This window comes from Bubalus bubalis, chromosome 4 (genome assembly GCF_019923935.1).
Source record: "Bubalus bubalis isolate 160015118507 breed Murrah chromosome 4, NDDB_SH_1, whole genome shotgun sequence".
NCBI lineage: Eukaryota > Metazoa > Chordata > Mammalia > Artiodactyla > Bovidae > Bubalus > Bubalus bubalis.
In genome coordinates, this window is record NC_059160.1 from 48766839 (window position 1) to 48783764 (window position 16926).

Genomic DNA, 16926 nt, shown 5'->3' on the forward strand with positions numbered 1-16926 from the left:
CAGCAGCACCTGGAAAAGCCAGTGATGTTGACAAGGTAGGAAGAGGCCAGGCTGGCTATTGTTGAAGCCATTTTATGACACTTTATCCCAAGAATCCTGAAAGGTTTCAATCAGAACAGTTGAAATTCTCTTAAACCAGCCATTCTAGTTGCGATCAAAGTGAGACTCTAGCCTAATCTTTCTTGGCCAGGACCCACTCTGTCCCCTCTTCACTGTCCATGTCCCTCCTATGGCCATCCCACATCCGAGCACCATCCAAATTCAATGAGAAGGGAGACACAGGGCTGAATCCTCCTTCTGCCACCATGAGCCTGGCCACACCCAGCCAAAAAGGGGACATCTTTGGGTCAGCAATAAGACCCTGTCTTTAAAACACAAGTCTTTAAAACATGAACCTGGGTTCATGCCAAATGCTGGAGTCAAGCATCTTAATGTACTGAAAGGCCCATTGCTTCTTATTAAAGCAAAAAATAAAACCATCTGCAGTTGAATTAATCTAAAATGGCAACAAGTCAAAGGCCATTTGGCCCGTAGCACCAGTGGTACATAGCTCCATTCTCCCTACAAAAAATGCTCCTATCAACTTGGTCTAAGTAGCCTTAATTTTTCCCTCTTTCAAAAGGATGAAAGAATAAGCAAAAAAGGAAAAAAAAACTCAGTAAGTCAATAAAAGTCATAAATTGTTTTCCGTTTGAGAGAAGTGTAGAAATGTCTCCAAAACAGGGCTAATGGTCTCTCCATCTCTGCATGTTGCATATATGAAAACAGCGGTTTCCCACAGCCACTCTGGAGGGTGAATTGTCAGGAACTGTTCAAATGTAAAGTGCACATACATTATGTCTGAGAATTCCAAATTGTGTATTTGCCATAGGGAAATATCCATGCATATGAACAAGAGGATGGTACAATGAATACTTGTCACAGTGCTCTTTGTAACCATGAAAAGCTGTTAGAAACCTAAAATATCTAATACAGGAATGGATAAATAAATCTATACCTATACCTATACCTATAAGACTCAGGTTCCATCCCTGGGTGAGGAAGATCCCCTGGAAGAGGGTTTGGCAACCCTCTTCAGTATTCTTGCCTGGAGAATCCCATGGACAGAGGAGCCTGGTGGGCTACAATCCACAAGGTCACAAAGAGTCGGATATGACTGAAGCAACTTGGCACTGGTCCTGGCATAAGGCTACTATATTATTAGAGTAATAAAATAGTATATAATAATATGTATCATATAATATTGCATATACTGTAATATATAGATAGTAGTTGACTATTTTTTAGACCTAGGCTGTAAGGGTTTAAATATGGGCTCTGTAACAATCTTGAACAAGTTTCATAATTTTTCTAAGCCTCACTTTCTTCATCTGTAAATTGGAGACAGCAGTAGCACACCTGCCTCATAGAACTTTTGAGAGAATTAAGTTAAACTGAGTTGATGCATGTTAATTACTTAGAATGGTATTTGGTGCACAGTAATCATTCCATAATTATTTTTTATAATTTATAACCCAATGGAATTCTGCACATTAAAGAAAATGAAGTATATATGTGTGCATATGAACTGAGAACAACCTCTAACATGTTGCTCATTGAAAAGAAGTTGAATGCTGTATTGGTATTCCACTGTTTATAGTATTTGCCATTCATATTTCCAAGGGGAAGGGCTACTGTAATGAGTATTATGTATGTAAATGCATAGGGAAGGGACTAGAATTAGAGAAACTGATCAAAAAGGACTTTCCCCTTATCTGACTTTAGATAGATGGATAGACATGGATGGATGATGGTTGATGGATAGATGGATGGATACAGTTGAACACACAGATACATATACACATGGACATAATAGAATGTATGCAACTACTCTTGTAATTTTAGAAATGTGGATAAAAATTAAAAGGCCAAGGATGTACAGATTATTATTCCCCTTTTATAAGTGAGGAAACTAAATCTTAACGATGGCCCATAGCATGCTTAAGTGCATACAGCCAACAAGTCCCGCAGGAAGGATTTAAGCCCTGCCCTGCCCTGCCGTGCCCATGCCATGGCCTTTCTGCCGCCCCACACTGCCCCTCCAGGCCACCCAGGAGTTGATTATGACAAAGGCTAGAAGAAGGGGCCTCCTTGTCCATAGTGACCAGAATGATAAAAGTTAATGAAATGGAGAATTGTGTTGTTGTTTTTGTTTTTAATTAGTGAACCTGTTGGAATGTGCCATTCAGCAGTGGAGCTGAATGGTTCCTGCTGTTCCTGCAAAACAAACAAAAGTCCCTCCACCCAAGCCACTTCTGTGGCCACTTTTCTAGTCTTATCTATCGAGGGATTGTGAAAGGGCACAGAACTGTGGGAGGGACACCTTCTCCAGCCAGCCCGGGACCCAGCCTCCTAACTCTCTCTGGTTTTCCTCCCATTATACTGGCAGGCTGCATAGACAGGGCACATCACCCTGGGAAGCCCTCACTCGTCAGCCCAACCTCAGAAGGGTAAGAGTATTTGAGGCCAAGCTTCAGTGAGACAAACCGAGTCTTTTTTTGTTGTTTGTTTTTTAACTTTGACTTGGTTATTTTGAGGGTCTCTTCTAGTTCTAACAGCCAAAGAACATTAGAATTTTTTCTTTATTTTTCTCTATTGCTATCCTGATATAAAGAGGATGACAGTCATTAGTTCTTACTCTCCTATGATGATGTTTAATTATAACCTGTGGCCATTTCAGCTGTCTTCATATTTCTAAGGAAAACTCCCCAAATCTATAAGTAAGGCATTCTTCAAATGTTAACTGTCCATTCCATCCTGATCCTGGGAAGGGTTGTCTGCCTTACAATAGCAAGGATAAATGGAAGTTGAAAAGTTTTGGAAGAATGGCATAATTCAGAATGGCTTTACCTTTACCATATAGTAGCTGAGTGAGCTTGAGCAAGCACAATTTATCTCAAACCCACAATTTATCTTCCATCTGAGGAAAAATAGGTGTAATACCCACTCTTAAGGATACTGAGTGGATAAAAGACACAAAGAGCCTGCACCCAGTGAAAGTCTGAGAGATGTCCCCTCCTCCCTAATATAAGCAGCTCTCCTTTTTTCTGACTTGCTAAGATGTCCACAGGCTGGGTCCACTCCCCAAGTGATTGGTTCCTTTCCGAAGTTGGATCCTTTTTATTTTCCTTAAGTCACCAAGCCCAGTGTAAAGTGTAATTTTGTGTTTGTAAGTGAGAGAGGATTGATCGGGCTTCCTTAAAAATGGCTTCTTCGCTAAAACCACAACCTCAGATCTGATACCGAAAGAATTTGCTGGCACTGGTCCCTGTCAAAACAATCTGGAGACGTCCAGAGACCGTCCTCCGGAGTTGGCAGTGGGCCCCCAGCTGAGCCTCCCTCTCGAATTCCCCACGGGCTCAAGGAGCAGGCCCCCAGCACTCCATTGCGCAGCCCCATTCTTCTTTGCAAAGGAGGGGTTGGCATTCTGAAGTCAAGTTTTCTCCCTACTGCTCCCATCCCTATAGAAACCACACACTCGCATGCGGGCACCAGTGCACATACCCCACTGCCCACCCCTTCCTGAGCTGGACAGAGCTGTGGAGCAGAAAGCAGGCCAAGGCTGCCTCCTCATTCCTAGTCCTCCCCTCTCCCCTCCTCCAGAGTCAAGGTTTTGTCAAGAGTTTCAGGGGTGGTGACTGGTGGGGAGGGGGCCACGGACATCGTGGATGCTTCCAAGTCCTTTTCTCTCCGCCATAGTATGTCTTATAAGCCGGGATGTAGTTTATTCTTCTAAACACTTCACTGGGGTGTAGGGCCTGGAGTTGCCATAGTTGACCTTTTAACTCCTCGTCATCCAGAAGGCAGCACCAATTCCCAGGGCTTGGTGGGGGGGCGGGGAAGGCAAGAAGAGACACTTGTGGATGAGGAGGAAGGAAATGGAAGGCCGTGGGGGGATTCCTTAGAGAGGGGCTTTGCCCAGCAATGTGGCACCCAGCCATGAAAAGAGCCAGGAAGGTTCTGGAAGAGGAAGCTAGTGGGCTGGCGTGAGCATATTTTAAGGACTACAGTATTGACTGGTAGAGTCATAGGGGTCAAGGGGAATGGGAGCATCTACACATTTCCTTCAGGGAGAGAACAGGCAGGCATCAGTCCAGACTGGGAACCAGAAGAGGAGCTGTGAGCTAGGAGTACTGGGAGCCACCTACTGGTCGCCGGCAGGGTGCTGTAGGCAGTGGAGGTCAACAAGCCAGCAGCTCGCATCTACACCTCCCAGAAAAAGCATTATCTCATCCCTGCCACTAGTGCAGTGCACCAACCAAGGCAGCACAGCTTTGGATCAGGGCCAGCAGTGCCGAGGTCTTTTTGTTTCTTTTTCATTTTTGCTACCACAATGTTCTTGCCTTTTGGTATTTCCTGGTAACTTCGCTTTTCTCTGGGCAGTCAATTGAGGAGGGGGTCGTGGGAAGATTTCTTACTAAAATCCAGCGAAATTACAAGAAACTTTCTGTATCAGTCCCAGACACATAGCAGGAAACCTAAGCAGTGGTCAGGCAGGGCCACCATGGGAAGTGGTCTCCTTGCTCCTGTTTCCACTGTCCCCTGGCGAACTTCCAGGGTAGAAACCTAAAAGCCAAGAGCAAGGGAAGGCATGAGGTCTCCCTCTCCACACACATCAGAAATCCAGGTGAACATGCCCGAACCACTGTCAGGCAGAGGACGACGCCCTGACTCCACCTGACGCCTGGACCCAAGTACGTGCTCTTCACTGAGAGGACCAGAGCCGCCACCACCAGCAGCAGCTGCCAGCATCACTTAGGTGGGAATGACACCCACAGGGTGAGGGGGAACAGGCCAAGTAGAATTTGGGTGGGGGCAGTCAAGGGAGACGAAAACCTTGCAGGCCTCCGGCAGCCCCGAAGAATCCTTCCCAGCAATCCACAAACCCAGGGGCCAGTCAGGTTCCCCCAGGAGAAGGAAAGGGGCACAGCAAGGACCCCAGGAAACCACTAATGGGGTGACCCTAGGTCACACAAATACTCCTGCCTGCCAGCCAGACTGACCCAGTCACCACAGCCACCTCCCTCACATCTCCTAGGCTTGCCAGGCCCACCAGCAGCCACCCCTCCCAGCCTCAGCTCCCTCCCCTGCCAGGTTCCTGCCTCCTCCCCCTCCTCCCCTGCAGTACACTTGTGGAGGCCCTCACCCAGGACCCAGTGGAAAATTTCTTTTCCTCTTTATGACTGTGCTGAAAACACACACGCTCCATTCTTCACCTCTGAATCGACACAGGCAGAGGGTGACTAGACTGTGTTATACCCCACCCCCAGCCTGCATTTGCACACACACAGAGCAAGGGCCACTAGACTTGCATGCTTTATGAGCTGGAAAGGAGAGGAGAGATGTTTTCCAGCTGCTACTCCCCCTCTGGCCATCCAAGCACCAGTGTCCCGAACACTCTGAAACAAGTTCTCCCAGGACTCTCAAGGCCCTTGTCTCTAATCAAGACACTCAGTCCAATTTGGAATAGTCACCATGATGTGACCCTTGGCATCTTTGTTCTTTTGGTGACAAATCTGTTTTCCACTGCCCTGTCTCCCTCACCCCACACACATTCAAGGAAAAAAAAAAAAAAAAGCCTTCCTGTGAATTCTCACAGCTATGTGATAAGTGATCCCTCACACACGCCACCTCCTGCTTGCTATCAACACTCTCAAATACAGTTCCTTCGGGGAGGGTCAACCCCACAGATTCCTTCTCATTTTCCCCCTTAAATCCACCCAAACTTGGCAGTCCAAGAAGCTCAGTTCACCCTTGGCCTAGGGAGTGTGAGTCTGAGTTGGGTCTCAGTGAAAAGAATGAGCATCGTGGGGAGATGGTGAAAAACTCAGAAAACTACAAGTTTCTCCTGCAACTTTCCCCTGCACATGGCTGCCAACTTTCTTTTTAATTTTTTTTTAACTCTTCATCATCCCAGCACTTTAGTTGGCATTGCAAGTTTTAGAAATGCTCTCCCCACCTTTCTCCCCCAGAGAGTTCTCCGGTGATAGTGAAAAGGGGAATTTTCCAGATGTCAAAAAGACCAGTAAGGACCTCACGCCCTAAAAGAGCATGGCTGCAAAGAGTTCACTCGGCCTCGGTGGGTTTCTCTACGTCTACCCACCTCGGTCATGCTGAAGCATACCTCAGTATCTACCTCCACGACCTCCCCCCAAGCCCAGGCAATGGAAAGGAGCGGACGTTGGCGAGGCCACCCGTAGCAGCGCCAGAGTCCCGGCTGCAGCGCGCGAGTGAACGGTCACCGCGGGGTCTCCGCAGGGACACCGGGAGCGCTTACCGATGTCTGAGTTGCAGAATGCGTCCTGGGGGTGGCTAGGCGAGCATGTGCACGCCTCAGCGCCCCAGTCCCCCAGGCTCCAGCTGCCCAGGAGCACGACGAGCCCGAGCCAGGGAGTCATCGCCGCTGCCGTTGCTGGTGCTGCTGCTCGAGTCTCCAAAGTTGCCTTGCGCGCCACGGGCCGGGTCGCTGCAGCCTGCGCTCGCCCGCCCGCCTGTGGGGGGCAACTTTGGCTTGGAGCGCGCCGCCCTCCGAGTGCCCGGCGGGACGGGATGGGGTGCGACGGAGCTGCCTCGGCGCTGGCGCAGGACTGGGCGGGTGGGCAGTCTCTCCGGGCGGAGGAGCAGGAGCTGGAGAGAGCAGAAGGAGGAGAAGCTGTCCGAGCGCCCGTCCGCTGCCCGCTCTGCGCCGCAGCCCCGCGGCCGAGTGATATAGCGCGGGTCCCCCCGGGCACCCCCTCTCGAGCGCGCGGGGCCCGCCGACTCCGACCAATAGCAGAGCCGCATTACCTCATCGGCCCTCCAAAAAGGGGGCGGGGCCGGGGGCGCGGGGCGACGGGGCGGGGCCACCCGTCCAGTTCAGGTCCTTTTAGGGAATAATGCAGCTGTGGGCACGCGAGTGGGTGGGCTGAACGCGCCCCTGGTACGCGCTGGCGCAGGGGCCCTCCGAGCGGCGCCCCCTTGCCCTTCTCGCCTGCAACCCAGCCATACGCCCACCCCGCCCTCTGGGCGCCTCTGACCCAAACCAAAATCAACTACCGCCCACCGCAGCACCAACCCCTTTGGCAGGTCAGAGGTGGCCTTGCCTTGGGGACCTTGACTGCGCCTGGTGGAAAGGATAAGTAAAGGGTAACTGTGCCTTCTCTGGAGAGAGCCGGGTCAGAGGGAAAGAACGAGGTTGCTGACATATCCCCTATCCCTCCGCGTGTCGCTGCTCCTGACTTTCCTCCTCAGTAGGAAGTCGTTTGCCTTTTGGAACTGGTGGTAATGAAAGGTTGTTTCCCGGGCTCAGCCGGAGGAAATAGTGAGGCCATTCAACAGGCATCGTTCTGGATTCTGGGATGAGCAAAACGAACTCTTTGCTCCCATGGAAGTAGTAGGCAATGCATTAGAAGAAACATGAGTACATAGGGTGATTTACTAAGGTAATAGTGCCCTGAATGATGAATGATGGGTTAGAAATACTGCGGAGGGCGCTGCTGTCTACGGGATAGTAAGCGAAATGGCTGAGAAGGTGACAGCCTGGCTGTGAACAAAAAGCCTCAGCCCTTTGGCAGCAGGGAGGAGATAACGGCAAGGGCAAAGTCCCCAGGCTTACTTGAAACACCGTAAGCTAGGGCACGAGGAAATGGTAACCCCACCTAGGGCAGACAGGTCTCCATCCTTCAGTGAGGAATTAGGGGTGAACTAATCCCAACCGCAAATGAAACTAGATCCTGGAGAACTATCCAGGATTCAAGAATATGAGGAATTATGGATATCTGCTAAAAACTAAGACTATGACTATTTTTCTTATTCAGTAACCTCTTGAGTCTGCCTTATATTAATATTTTCCATACCTCACCTCATTACATCTCACAATGATCCTTTTAGATAGGAAAAACACAAAGTGTTATTCACACTTTCCAGATGAGGAAACTGTTGCAGAAAGGTGCCATTACTTGGCAACCAGCCAGGAACTGAATTCTCTGATTCCCGCCTTAAGAGAGGTGTTTATTTTCTTGGACTTTTTAGTGGCAGTTAGCTTTAACTGTGCAAGTTTTTTTTGCAGCTGGAATCTTGTTTCTATTCTTGCATCTTTCTCACTTTCTCTCCCAACTCATCCCGTTTGGAAAGAGACTAAAATGATTTGGCAATAAAAATGGTAAAAGTTTGGAACAAAAGAAGGATGAGAAGTACCGCTCTGAAGTGCAAGTTCATCCTCTTTCTCAGAAATTCCTTTGTTTACACCTCAGAGAAGTGACACCAAAATGGCAGGAGCAGAAAGCTTCATTGGAAATGATATTTCCAAGAACATTTTTAAAGCTCCCCTTTCCCCCTTAAAAATTTAGCTGTAAGGAGAGGATTCTAGTTTCCACAGTTTTCTGTCTTGTTTCCTTCCCAACTTTTAAGACCCTTCCCATCCTAACTTTGACTGTAGCCCCACCCAGAGAGAGCTTTCCTTCTCTCAGTGTTTACTTAGAATTTTACCCCTTGTTCTATGAACTGTAGTTGTACTATTTCCCCAACCACACTAGAAGAAACACTTTGAAGCCTAAGATATTTGAGCAGGCTACATTTTACTCCTCAGGGTATAAATTTGGTTCTCAGGGGACACGGGTATGGGTGTGGCCAGCAACCCTTTGAGTCTTGAGCTGTGGACACTTTGGAGGCCACTCCAAGGATCCAGGTTGAATGAGGGCATACTTGGTAGGATTTGAGAGTTTCATTTATCCCTGCACTGTGCCGGTCATGTGGAAGGTTTTATAGGCCTTTCCAGACCAAATCCACTTTGGATAAGCATCTTACATGTTGAAGCCTTCTCTTCACTCTCTCTCTCTCTTCTCTTTCTCACTTTAAGGTTTTGTACAAATTACCAGTAGCTTGCCTAGAAAATGAGTCAGAGAAATAACTTTTGCTGAACTTCAAGCAGCAGGTTCTTTATAGAAAACATCTGACACATATGATTTTATGGCAGTTACTTAGTTATATAAATGTAAGAGTAATCTGATTGTTTTTCTAGCTGAAAGGTAGTAAAATTGCCCTTTGGTTTATTTCCTCTCACTGCCTATCCTAAACTGGGTTAGTGTGTTTGAGTTCAGCTTTTGTTTCAGTTGGAAAGTTCTCCCTAATGTCTAACCCAAGGGGACTATCTTCTGTCCATCCATCCTCAGTCCTCACTTTGAACAAGAGAAAAAGCAAGCTTCATAAATCCTCATAGAGAGGAGCACTACTTCCTACCTCTGGGTCAAGGGCAGCAAGCAGACCTCATAACCGTCAATCCGGATGTCATTGTGTCCATGGACCGAATTATATGTAAGAATTGCTTTCTCAAGTCCACTTTAGAAGCTAGATGGAGGGGGCCTGGGGCTAATGGTAAATAAGAATGAGGATGCCGGCTCCCCACTTTGTCTTGACAGCTAAGGACACTGATAGATTTATAAACCCCATAAGAACTGAAGAAGTTTCAAAATCTGAGTGGTCCACCCCCTCTTCATATCAAGTTCCAAGATGCTAGAATCTCTGGTAAGTCTCTAATAGACATTTAGAGGACCTGAAAAATGACCTGAGATTCTGCCCATCCTCATTTTACAGGTGGAGAAAATAAGGTTCAGACAGGTGAAGAAATTTCCCCAGAAGTCTCATGGTTAGCTCGTGGTCGAGCTGAGATTGTGCTGTGGCTGCCCGATTCCTTACCTGGGCTCTCTTCCTCACACTTGTGGCCCCAGTCCTCCCAACTGCAGTGCATGATCTAACGTTTGGACTCTTCTGCAGCCACTCGCAGTCCTGAATCTGCATTCCAAGTCTAAAGATGCGTTTCAGAGTCCCTTTGTACAGCACCCAACCGGTAGAGAACTACACAGCACTGACTAAGTAGTTCTCGGTTCTGTTAATAATCACCTCTGAGCCGATCGTAACAAATGCAGCTCTGTACTCCTCAGAGATTTATCTCTTGTGTGTTTATTTTTCCCTTTCTAAATTATCTAATATCTTTTGAAAGCATTTCAAGTATATTGCTGCAAAGTGACACATGAACATTTTCTTTCTGCGGGACAAAAAGAGGCTGGGATGAAAAACAGTAGCAAAAGATGTGAGATTTGTTCCAAAGGTTGCTGCAGAAACAATTGTTGAGGCAAGTCACCTCACCTGTCTAGACTCAGTTTTCTTGTTCATTGGATGAAGGTTGTAACTCAGCGATCTTCAAGAACCCCCCTGGCTGAAAAGTCTCAGGATCCATGGAAAAGTCTCAAGGACAAGGTGCATGTCTCTGAAGGGAAGATAGATCTTACCATTAAACAAGTTTGGGAACAATTAAATGTGACTAAGACTAAAGCATGTCCATCAATTTCTCAATCAACACTGAATTCCTATTCTGCTTTCTGCTCTCTCCTCCAAGACTCAGGCTGAAACCAAAGATTTTGATGGTGAAAGTATAGAAGAGATTGAGGGTCTTATTCCTGATAGAGCCCCATTGTAATTACTTGTTTCTCTGTCTTTTTGCCTCTTGCATCATAAGCACTAAAAGATCAAGAAATAAGCCTTTTGTTATCTCCATACCTTATTTCTAAAATTCACTGAACTCCTGTATTGCTTTCAGATCACAGTTTGAATGTCACCTTCTCTAGAAAGCCTTCTGATTCCCATCTCCAGTCTTTGTCGAGCCCCTCCCATGTTATCCTGTGCTTCTTTCTTTCACACTACTTGTCTGACTGTAATCTGATTGTTTACCTTCCTGGATGGTAAGTTCCTTGAGGACAGTGTTCGTAATAGAGTGTTGGTAACAAAGACTTCAATAAGGATTAGCTGAATGGATGGAATTAATTGGCTCCAACAACCAGTACTGAGATAGGTAGGTGGGTAGCTCCTTGGAGAGCTCACAGGGCTCTATCCCTTTGACCAATGCTAGGGGGCGCTGTAAGCCAGAGAACACCCATTCCCTCAGCCTGAAGCCTCAGCTGGTCTCACTGAGAAGGGGGGAAAGGCACAGTTCCACACTAGTCAGTGGGGTGTGGGTGCCTTTGAGTGGGTGAAACTAACCCCTCCCCTCTGTAGTGGCCACAAAGCTCTCAGTCAGCATCCCGTCTGGGTCCACATCTGCCCAGCTTCTCCACCCCCAGGCTGGCCACATATCAACCCAAGGGGAGCCGTGCTGTCAGGAAGCTGCATACTTATGAATCATGGATTTGAGGGGTATTGGGGAGACCTGGGAATACAACAGAGGATTCCATGGTCCTTCTCTTTCAGGGCAGAGCTGGCCTCTGAAAACTGAAACTGGAGAAGGTCCTAAGACGTGTGTCATCTCTGTGGCTGTGTAGGGAAACACCTCTCCTCTTTCCTGTCCCTTCTCCTCCAGACCCCAGCCGCCGTGCCTTCCCCCAAACCCACAGTCCATCTGAAAGTCATTGCATTTAAAAATAGTCTCTTCTGAGCAACAGACAGCTCCGGTCCACCCTGCACCGTGAGCCCTGATCGGACCCTCAGCAGGGCTGCCACCCGGCACTCGGGGATTATGGACCTAAGGTGGCAGGCACTTCAGGTTCTCTCTGTGTCTGGCACCAGCAGGGAGTGAACACCTTGCCTTGCTTCCATCTGGAGCCAATTTCACGGCAGTAAAATTGCAGGGCGTCTCTTTCCCTGGCTCTGCCCCATCCCTGCCAGGGAGTGAAGACCCCTTAGTGTGAGTCTCTGGCTGAATTCACCTGAATCCTGGGGTGTCGGCATTTCTTTTTGCAGGGAGCTACTCTCAGAGATTTTAAACCAGAAAACACATGTGCTCAGTGGAGACATTTTGTGCTCCTTTTTACTGGAGTGGTGGGAGATGGGAAACAGAGCTAAGATTCCAGCACTTGCTCTTTTTTGTTTTTAAGTGACTGTGTACTCGGTTGACTGTTTCTATGAAGGGTAATATGAAGTGGAAGCAGAACTTCTCCTCCTCGACCCTGTCTTAATGTCTTCCTTATGCCCATGGAGTCCGTGTGTTTTCCTTTAAAAATGAGCAGCTCCTTTGTGGTTTCTTTGAAGGTTGCATGCTTAGCTTTGCACAGAAGACACCCATGAGTGTCTCTGCCTGCCACTCTGTGGCTTGGGAGGGAATGGGACGGTCAGACAGATATAGGATTGCTCTGCTGTCAGACTGGGCTAGAGATCCCGTTTCTGCCAAGGTGCTCGAGCCCTTTTTGGTGGAACCTGCTGGAATTGAATGGAGAAGGCAATGGCACCCCGCTCCAGTACTCTTGCCTGAAAAATCCCATGGATGGAGGAGCCTGGTAGGCTGTAGTCCATGGGGTCACTAAGAGTCAGACATGACTGAGCGACTTCCCTTTCACTTTTCACTTTCATGCACTGGAGAAGGAAATGGCAACCCACTCCAGTGTTCTTGCCTGGAGAATCCCAGGGACAGGGGAGCCTGGTGGGCTGCCGTCTATGGGGTTGCACAGAGTCAGACATGACTGAAGCAACTTGGCAGCAGCAGCAGCTGGAATTGAAACTGACATGTCCTATGCAATGGGGACACCATTAAACACATCCTTCCTTAAACATGACTGCTGAGACTCCACTCTCTCTGGTTTTTTGCTTTCTACCTCTCCAACTGTACCTTCTCAGTCTTCTTTGCAGACTCTTAAGGCTCTTCCTGCCACTAAAATATAGGTGTTTCCCAATTTTGTCCAAGGATCCCTTTTCATCCCTTCCCTTCCTTCCTAGCTTCCACATTCCCCCTAGCTAATCCCACTGTCTCCCCTGGACCCACCTCCCACTCTGGTCTGTCCACTGCTGTAAGCAGCAGTATCCCTCTGAGCTCTTAACTAGACCCAGTTTCCCCTGGATAGTTGCATTTGGAGGTCCCATGGGCTCCTCAGATCCCTAGGAGTCCAAACTCATTGTCTTCCTCTCAGTCCTCTCTGGTGTGAACCCATCCCTGCCAGCGGCACCATCATTTACCAAGTCCTGTAGATTCTCACTCCATGCATCTCTTCTAACCTCCACTTCCTCCCTCTTTCCACTATGTCTGCCTTGGATCAGCCCCCTATAGTCTTTCCTGACAATTTCAGTTGTCGCATAATTATCCACTCTGTCCAGGGTCTTTCTCTGTAAAATTCAACTTTTGCACTGCTGCTCATGTTAAGTTTTTCAAATATAAATCTGAAGTCATTCTGTCTTTGGCTTATAATGATTCACTTGTTCTCCGTGGCTTTCTGAACAAAGTCTTAAGCTCCCAAGAAAGGCGTACAAGGCTCCGTGTGCTCTGGCTCATCCTGGGGTCCCCAGAGGAGCACCATTCGAGCAGAATACATTGTGACTGCTATCTCTTCAGTTACACAACAGCATGTCCTGTCCTATGTCCCCATTCAACCTATGCTTCCAACCTATGTTCCCATTCTCATCTTCAAGCCTTTTGTGTTCCAGCTCTCAGTTCCTGCCTCTGAGGCTTGTTCACACTGCACTGTTTGCCTGGAATCCACCTTCCACCGCTATATTCCTGACCCTCCTCTGGCTCATCGGTCAGGATCTCTATCGTTCCGGGTTCAACTTGAATTACCTCATGGATATTTTCCCTGACCCTGTCTCTGCCTCAGCAGATCTGACCGCTCCTCCGAGGCCTCTCCTTCTTCAGTCCCCTCCCACTCACACAGTATCCCCCAGATTCGCACCGGGTTCCTGCCATAGTCTGCTAGTGGTTGATATGTCTTTCTCTCCCTTAGACAGCAAGCAAATCCAGGCCCTTCCTCAGCCTTTAGCACAGCATCTGCACTTCATACTCATAGGCACTTTCCAAATATTGAGAAAATAAACTAACCAATGAATAGCAGAGAAAATGGGGGGAAGGATTGTCAATGTATCAGCTTCACAAGTTCATCGTAACAGAGGTTCTGGAATCCAGCTTCTCGAGTCCAGAAAGTCAACTGGATACAGCTCCGAGCTGATCAGTCCCAGGAACAATAGGACTCATAGGAGACCAGCAACCCAAGCAAACTGCATTATCTTTGTTTCCCATGAGAGATATAATTGTCATGGAGAATAGGATACATGTGTCAACATGACCCTCATATTTTTTCCTGATAACCATAGAGAGCTTCACATGAAGCTAGTTTCTCATCAGAAAGAGCTGGAACACAGGGAAGGAGATCAGAAGGGTATTTCAGCTGAGATACTGTAGAATTCTCCTTCTCACTGAGAGGAATCCTTGGCCACAAGGGTGACAGTGCCCACAGCTGCTGGCTAGAGTCCCTCTGCCTGTACAGTGACAAGGTCATAAACATATTGCCAACTTTGGCTCCCTTGGTCTTTCCATTTTTCTTCTCCAAACTTGCCACTCCTGGCTTCTTTTGCCTAGACTTTTTCTATACTAGGAATATTATGATCCATTTGGTTTCTATATTTTAGATTATAAGTCACCATCCTATAATGACCCTCAAATTAACAAGTTTGAGTTTTGGATTTTGAATTCTCCCCTTACCGTGTTTTGATTTACTGTGAAGCACTTGCATAGCATGTGGATTTATAGCTTCAGTGCTCAGAAGACAGACAGCCTTCTTTCCACTGCTCTACTGTGAGGCAGTCACTGGCAGTCAGACATGGCAGTCTATGTATGCCTCACAGCTTGTATGTCACAGTGTGATCATCAGCTCTTTGATGGAAAGTATACGGTTCTCACCTTCCTGCCCTCCTTCCTTCCAGTTTCCTTAGACACTGACTGGGTATGCAACAGGCACACTACGGATCCAAGTGAACAAGGCACAGACCACCCTCAAGGAGTTCCCAGTCTAGCAGGAGAGAAAGACTTGAAAACAATAGTGGGCGGCATGATCTACAACAGGAGGGTCAGAGGTGCCAGGAGTTGGGCCACCCAACCAGGGAACGGGGAGATGTTTGGAAGCCCATATTAGAATAAGACAGAGAACCAGAGGTGGGAGAGAATTGTGGGTCATAAAATCCAACCCCTATGGAAAAAGGCCCCAGAGATGTGGGCTTCTATATGGTCACACAGGATTGCTGGCAAAGACAAGGCAAGGAATCAGACCCCTTAGTATCTCATCATCTTCCCATCAATCCAGATTTCTCTTAATTCGTGGCTGGGTACATAATAAATATGCAGTAAATAATTATTTTCCTGTCCTGTAATGTTCATCAACCTTGGGATGATAAACTAGAAAGGTTTCTAAGACCAGAGAAAGGAAAGGGAACTTGCATTAATGGAGTAGCTGCTACATACAAGGCTTTTTCAATACAGTATTTCCTCCAATACTCACAACCTTAAAAAAGAGGTATTATTTTATGTCCATTTTATAGCCAAGAAAACTGAGGTTCAAAAATTAAACTGCATGTCCAATTTCTTACAAGGAAGGGAGTGGCAGAACTGTGATTCAGACCTAGAGTCCTCTTTCCTAATGAGCACTCTTTCTGGAGACTGAAAAGTCACTGTATCCATAGGTTCATGGCCTGCATGTGACTTCCTCTTCCTCTTTTGGGTTCCCATTGAGTACTCAGAGCTCTTGATCATTGTGTGATGCAACCAAGCAGGAGACATGGTACCTTTCAATGGAGGGCCAGTGAGGGAGCATTTAAGCATCATCTCTTCTTTGACCTGGTTTGCAGGGGAGATGACAGGAGATATCACAGAGCAGGCAGTATCTGGTGTAAGATCATGGCCTTCATGACTGAGTGAATGGTCCTGGAAAATTACATTTGTATTACCAAAGAAGGGCCCAGAATCCAGAGGCAAGCTGATAAAATATTGGTCAGTATTTTTTAACAGCTAATGAATATGACTTCATTTCCTTCTGAAATTTTAAGCATAAGATTGAGGCAGTATACCAGGTTTTATCTCAGTTCTGCCATACACAATAGCTGAGTGACCATGAGTAAATCAATAAACCCACTTTCTTTAAATGTAAAACCAGTGGTTTAGATTTTATGACCTCTCATAACTTTCCAGTGGAATATTCTGAAAGGCAGACTGATGAGCAGCTTTGGCACCAAGATTTATAATGTCTATAAACCTGCGTTTTGATCTTTCTTGACTTTTTCACATTGTGACCTTGTACAAGTTCCTTGACTTCTCTGAGCCTCAGATCAGTTCAGTTCAGTCGCTCAGTCATATCCGACTGTTTGCAATGCCCTGGACTGCAGCACGCCAGGCCTCCCTGTCTATCACCAACTCCCAGAGTTTACTCAAACTCATGTCCTCAGATATCTAATGGTAAAACAGCGGAGCAACTCATAGGATCTTCATGAGGATCAAACAAGGTGCAGAGAATAAGGCTCTGGCACCGTGAGAACCTGTGTGGACCAGGGTGTGGCCCTCCAGGTACAAAGATGAATGAGATCCCTGCGGTTAAGTAGCCTGCTGTCCTATGATCTTTGTTTATTAATGAAGACCATGTTCCCATGTCATATCCCCTTTGACCATGTCCGTAATACCCAGAGAAGGGATGGGGGAAAGGAGGAAGCAAAGAAAAGCAATCCTTGATAGTAATAGCTAATTCCTATAGTGTGCCTATGAAATGCAGGGCATTCTTCTTCTAGGCAGTTTTCATATATTAATTCATACTAATCTTATAGAGAAAGCTGTGAGGTAGATGAGCTTATCCTCACCATCCATTTTTTCTTCAGGTGTAGAAACAAAGCTACAGAGAGATTATGTAACTTGCTCAAGATCACATGGGAAGGATGCTGCTGTGCTTGGATTAGAATCTAGAGCAGCCTGGCCCAAGAGTCCATACTCTTAACCACCCTGCCAGCCTTCCTCTTCAGGGTGAAGGTGAACATGCAGAAAACAGCAAGGATACAAGGGGCCAATGCCCAATGTCTGTCACTGGGTGGGTCTTCCTTCCCAGAATGCCTTGCACCCATCAATCCAGGTATTGAGGAATCAGCTATGGTCCCTATCAGTACGACAATTAGTGGGCCAGA

The 16926-nt window shown here is 47.2% G+C and overlaps 2 protein-coding genes across 3 annotated transcripts in view; one reads left to right on the top strand and one right to left on the bottom strand.

Annotated features, from left to right (window-relative positions):
• TIMP3 (TIMP metallopeptidase inhibitor 3) overlaps positions 1-6760 on the bottom strand; it is a 60250-nt gene extending 53490 nt beyond the window's left edge. The window contains exon 1 of the mRNA XM_006069554.4: positions 6317-6760. Within this exon, the coding sequence (XP_006069616.1) occupies positions 6317-6437 (121 nt within the window). The 5' untranslated portion in view covers positions 6438-6760. The remainder of the gene's footprint in view (positions 1-6316) is intronic.
• The window catches only part of SYN3 (synapsin III), a 484704-nt gene that overhangs the window by 205561 nt on the left and 262217 nt on the right, over positions 1-16926 (top strand). The gene's annotated exons all lie outside the window — the stretch shown is intronic.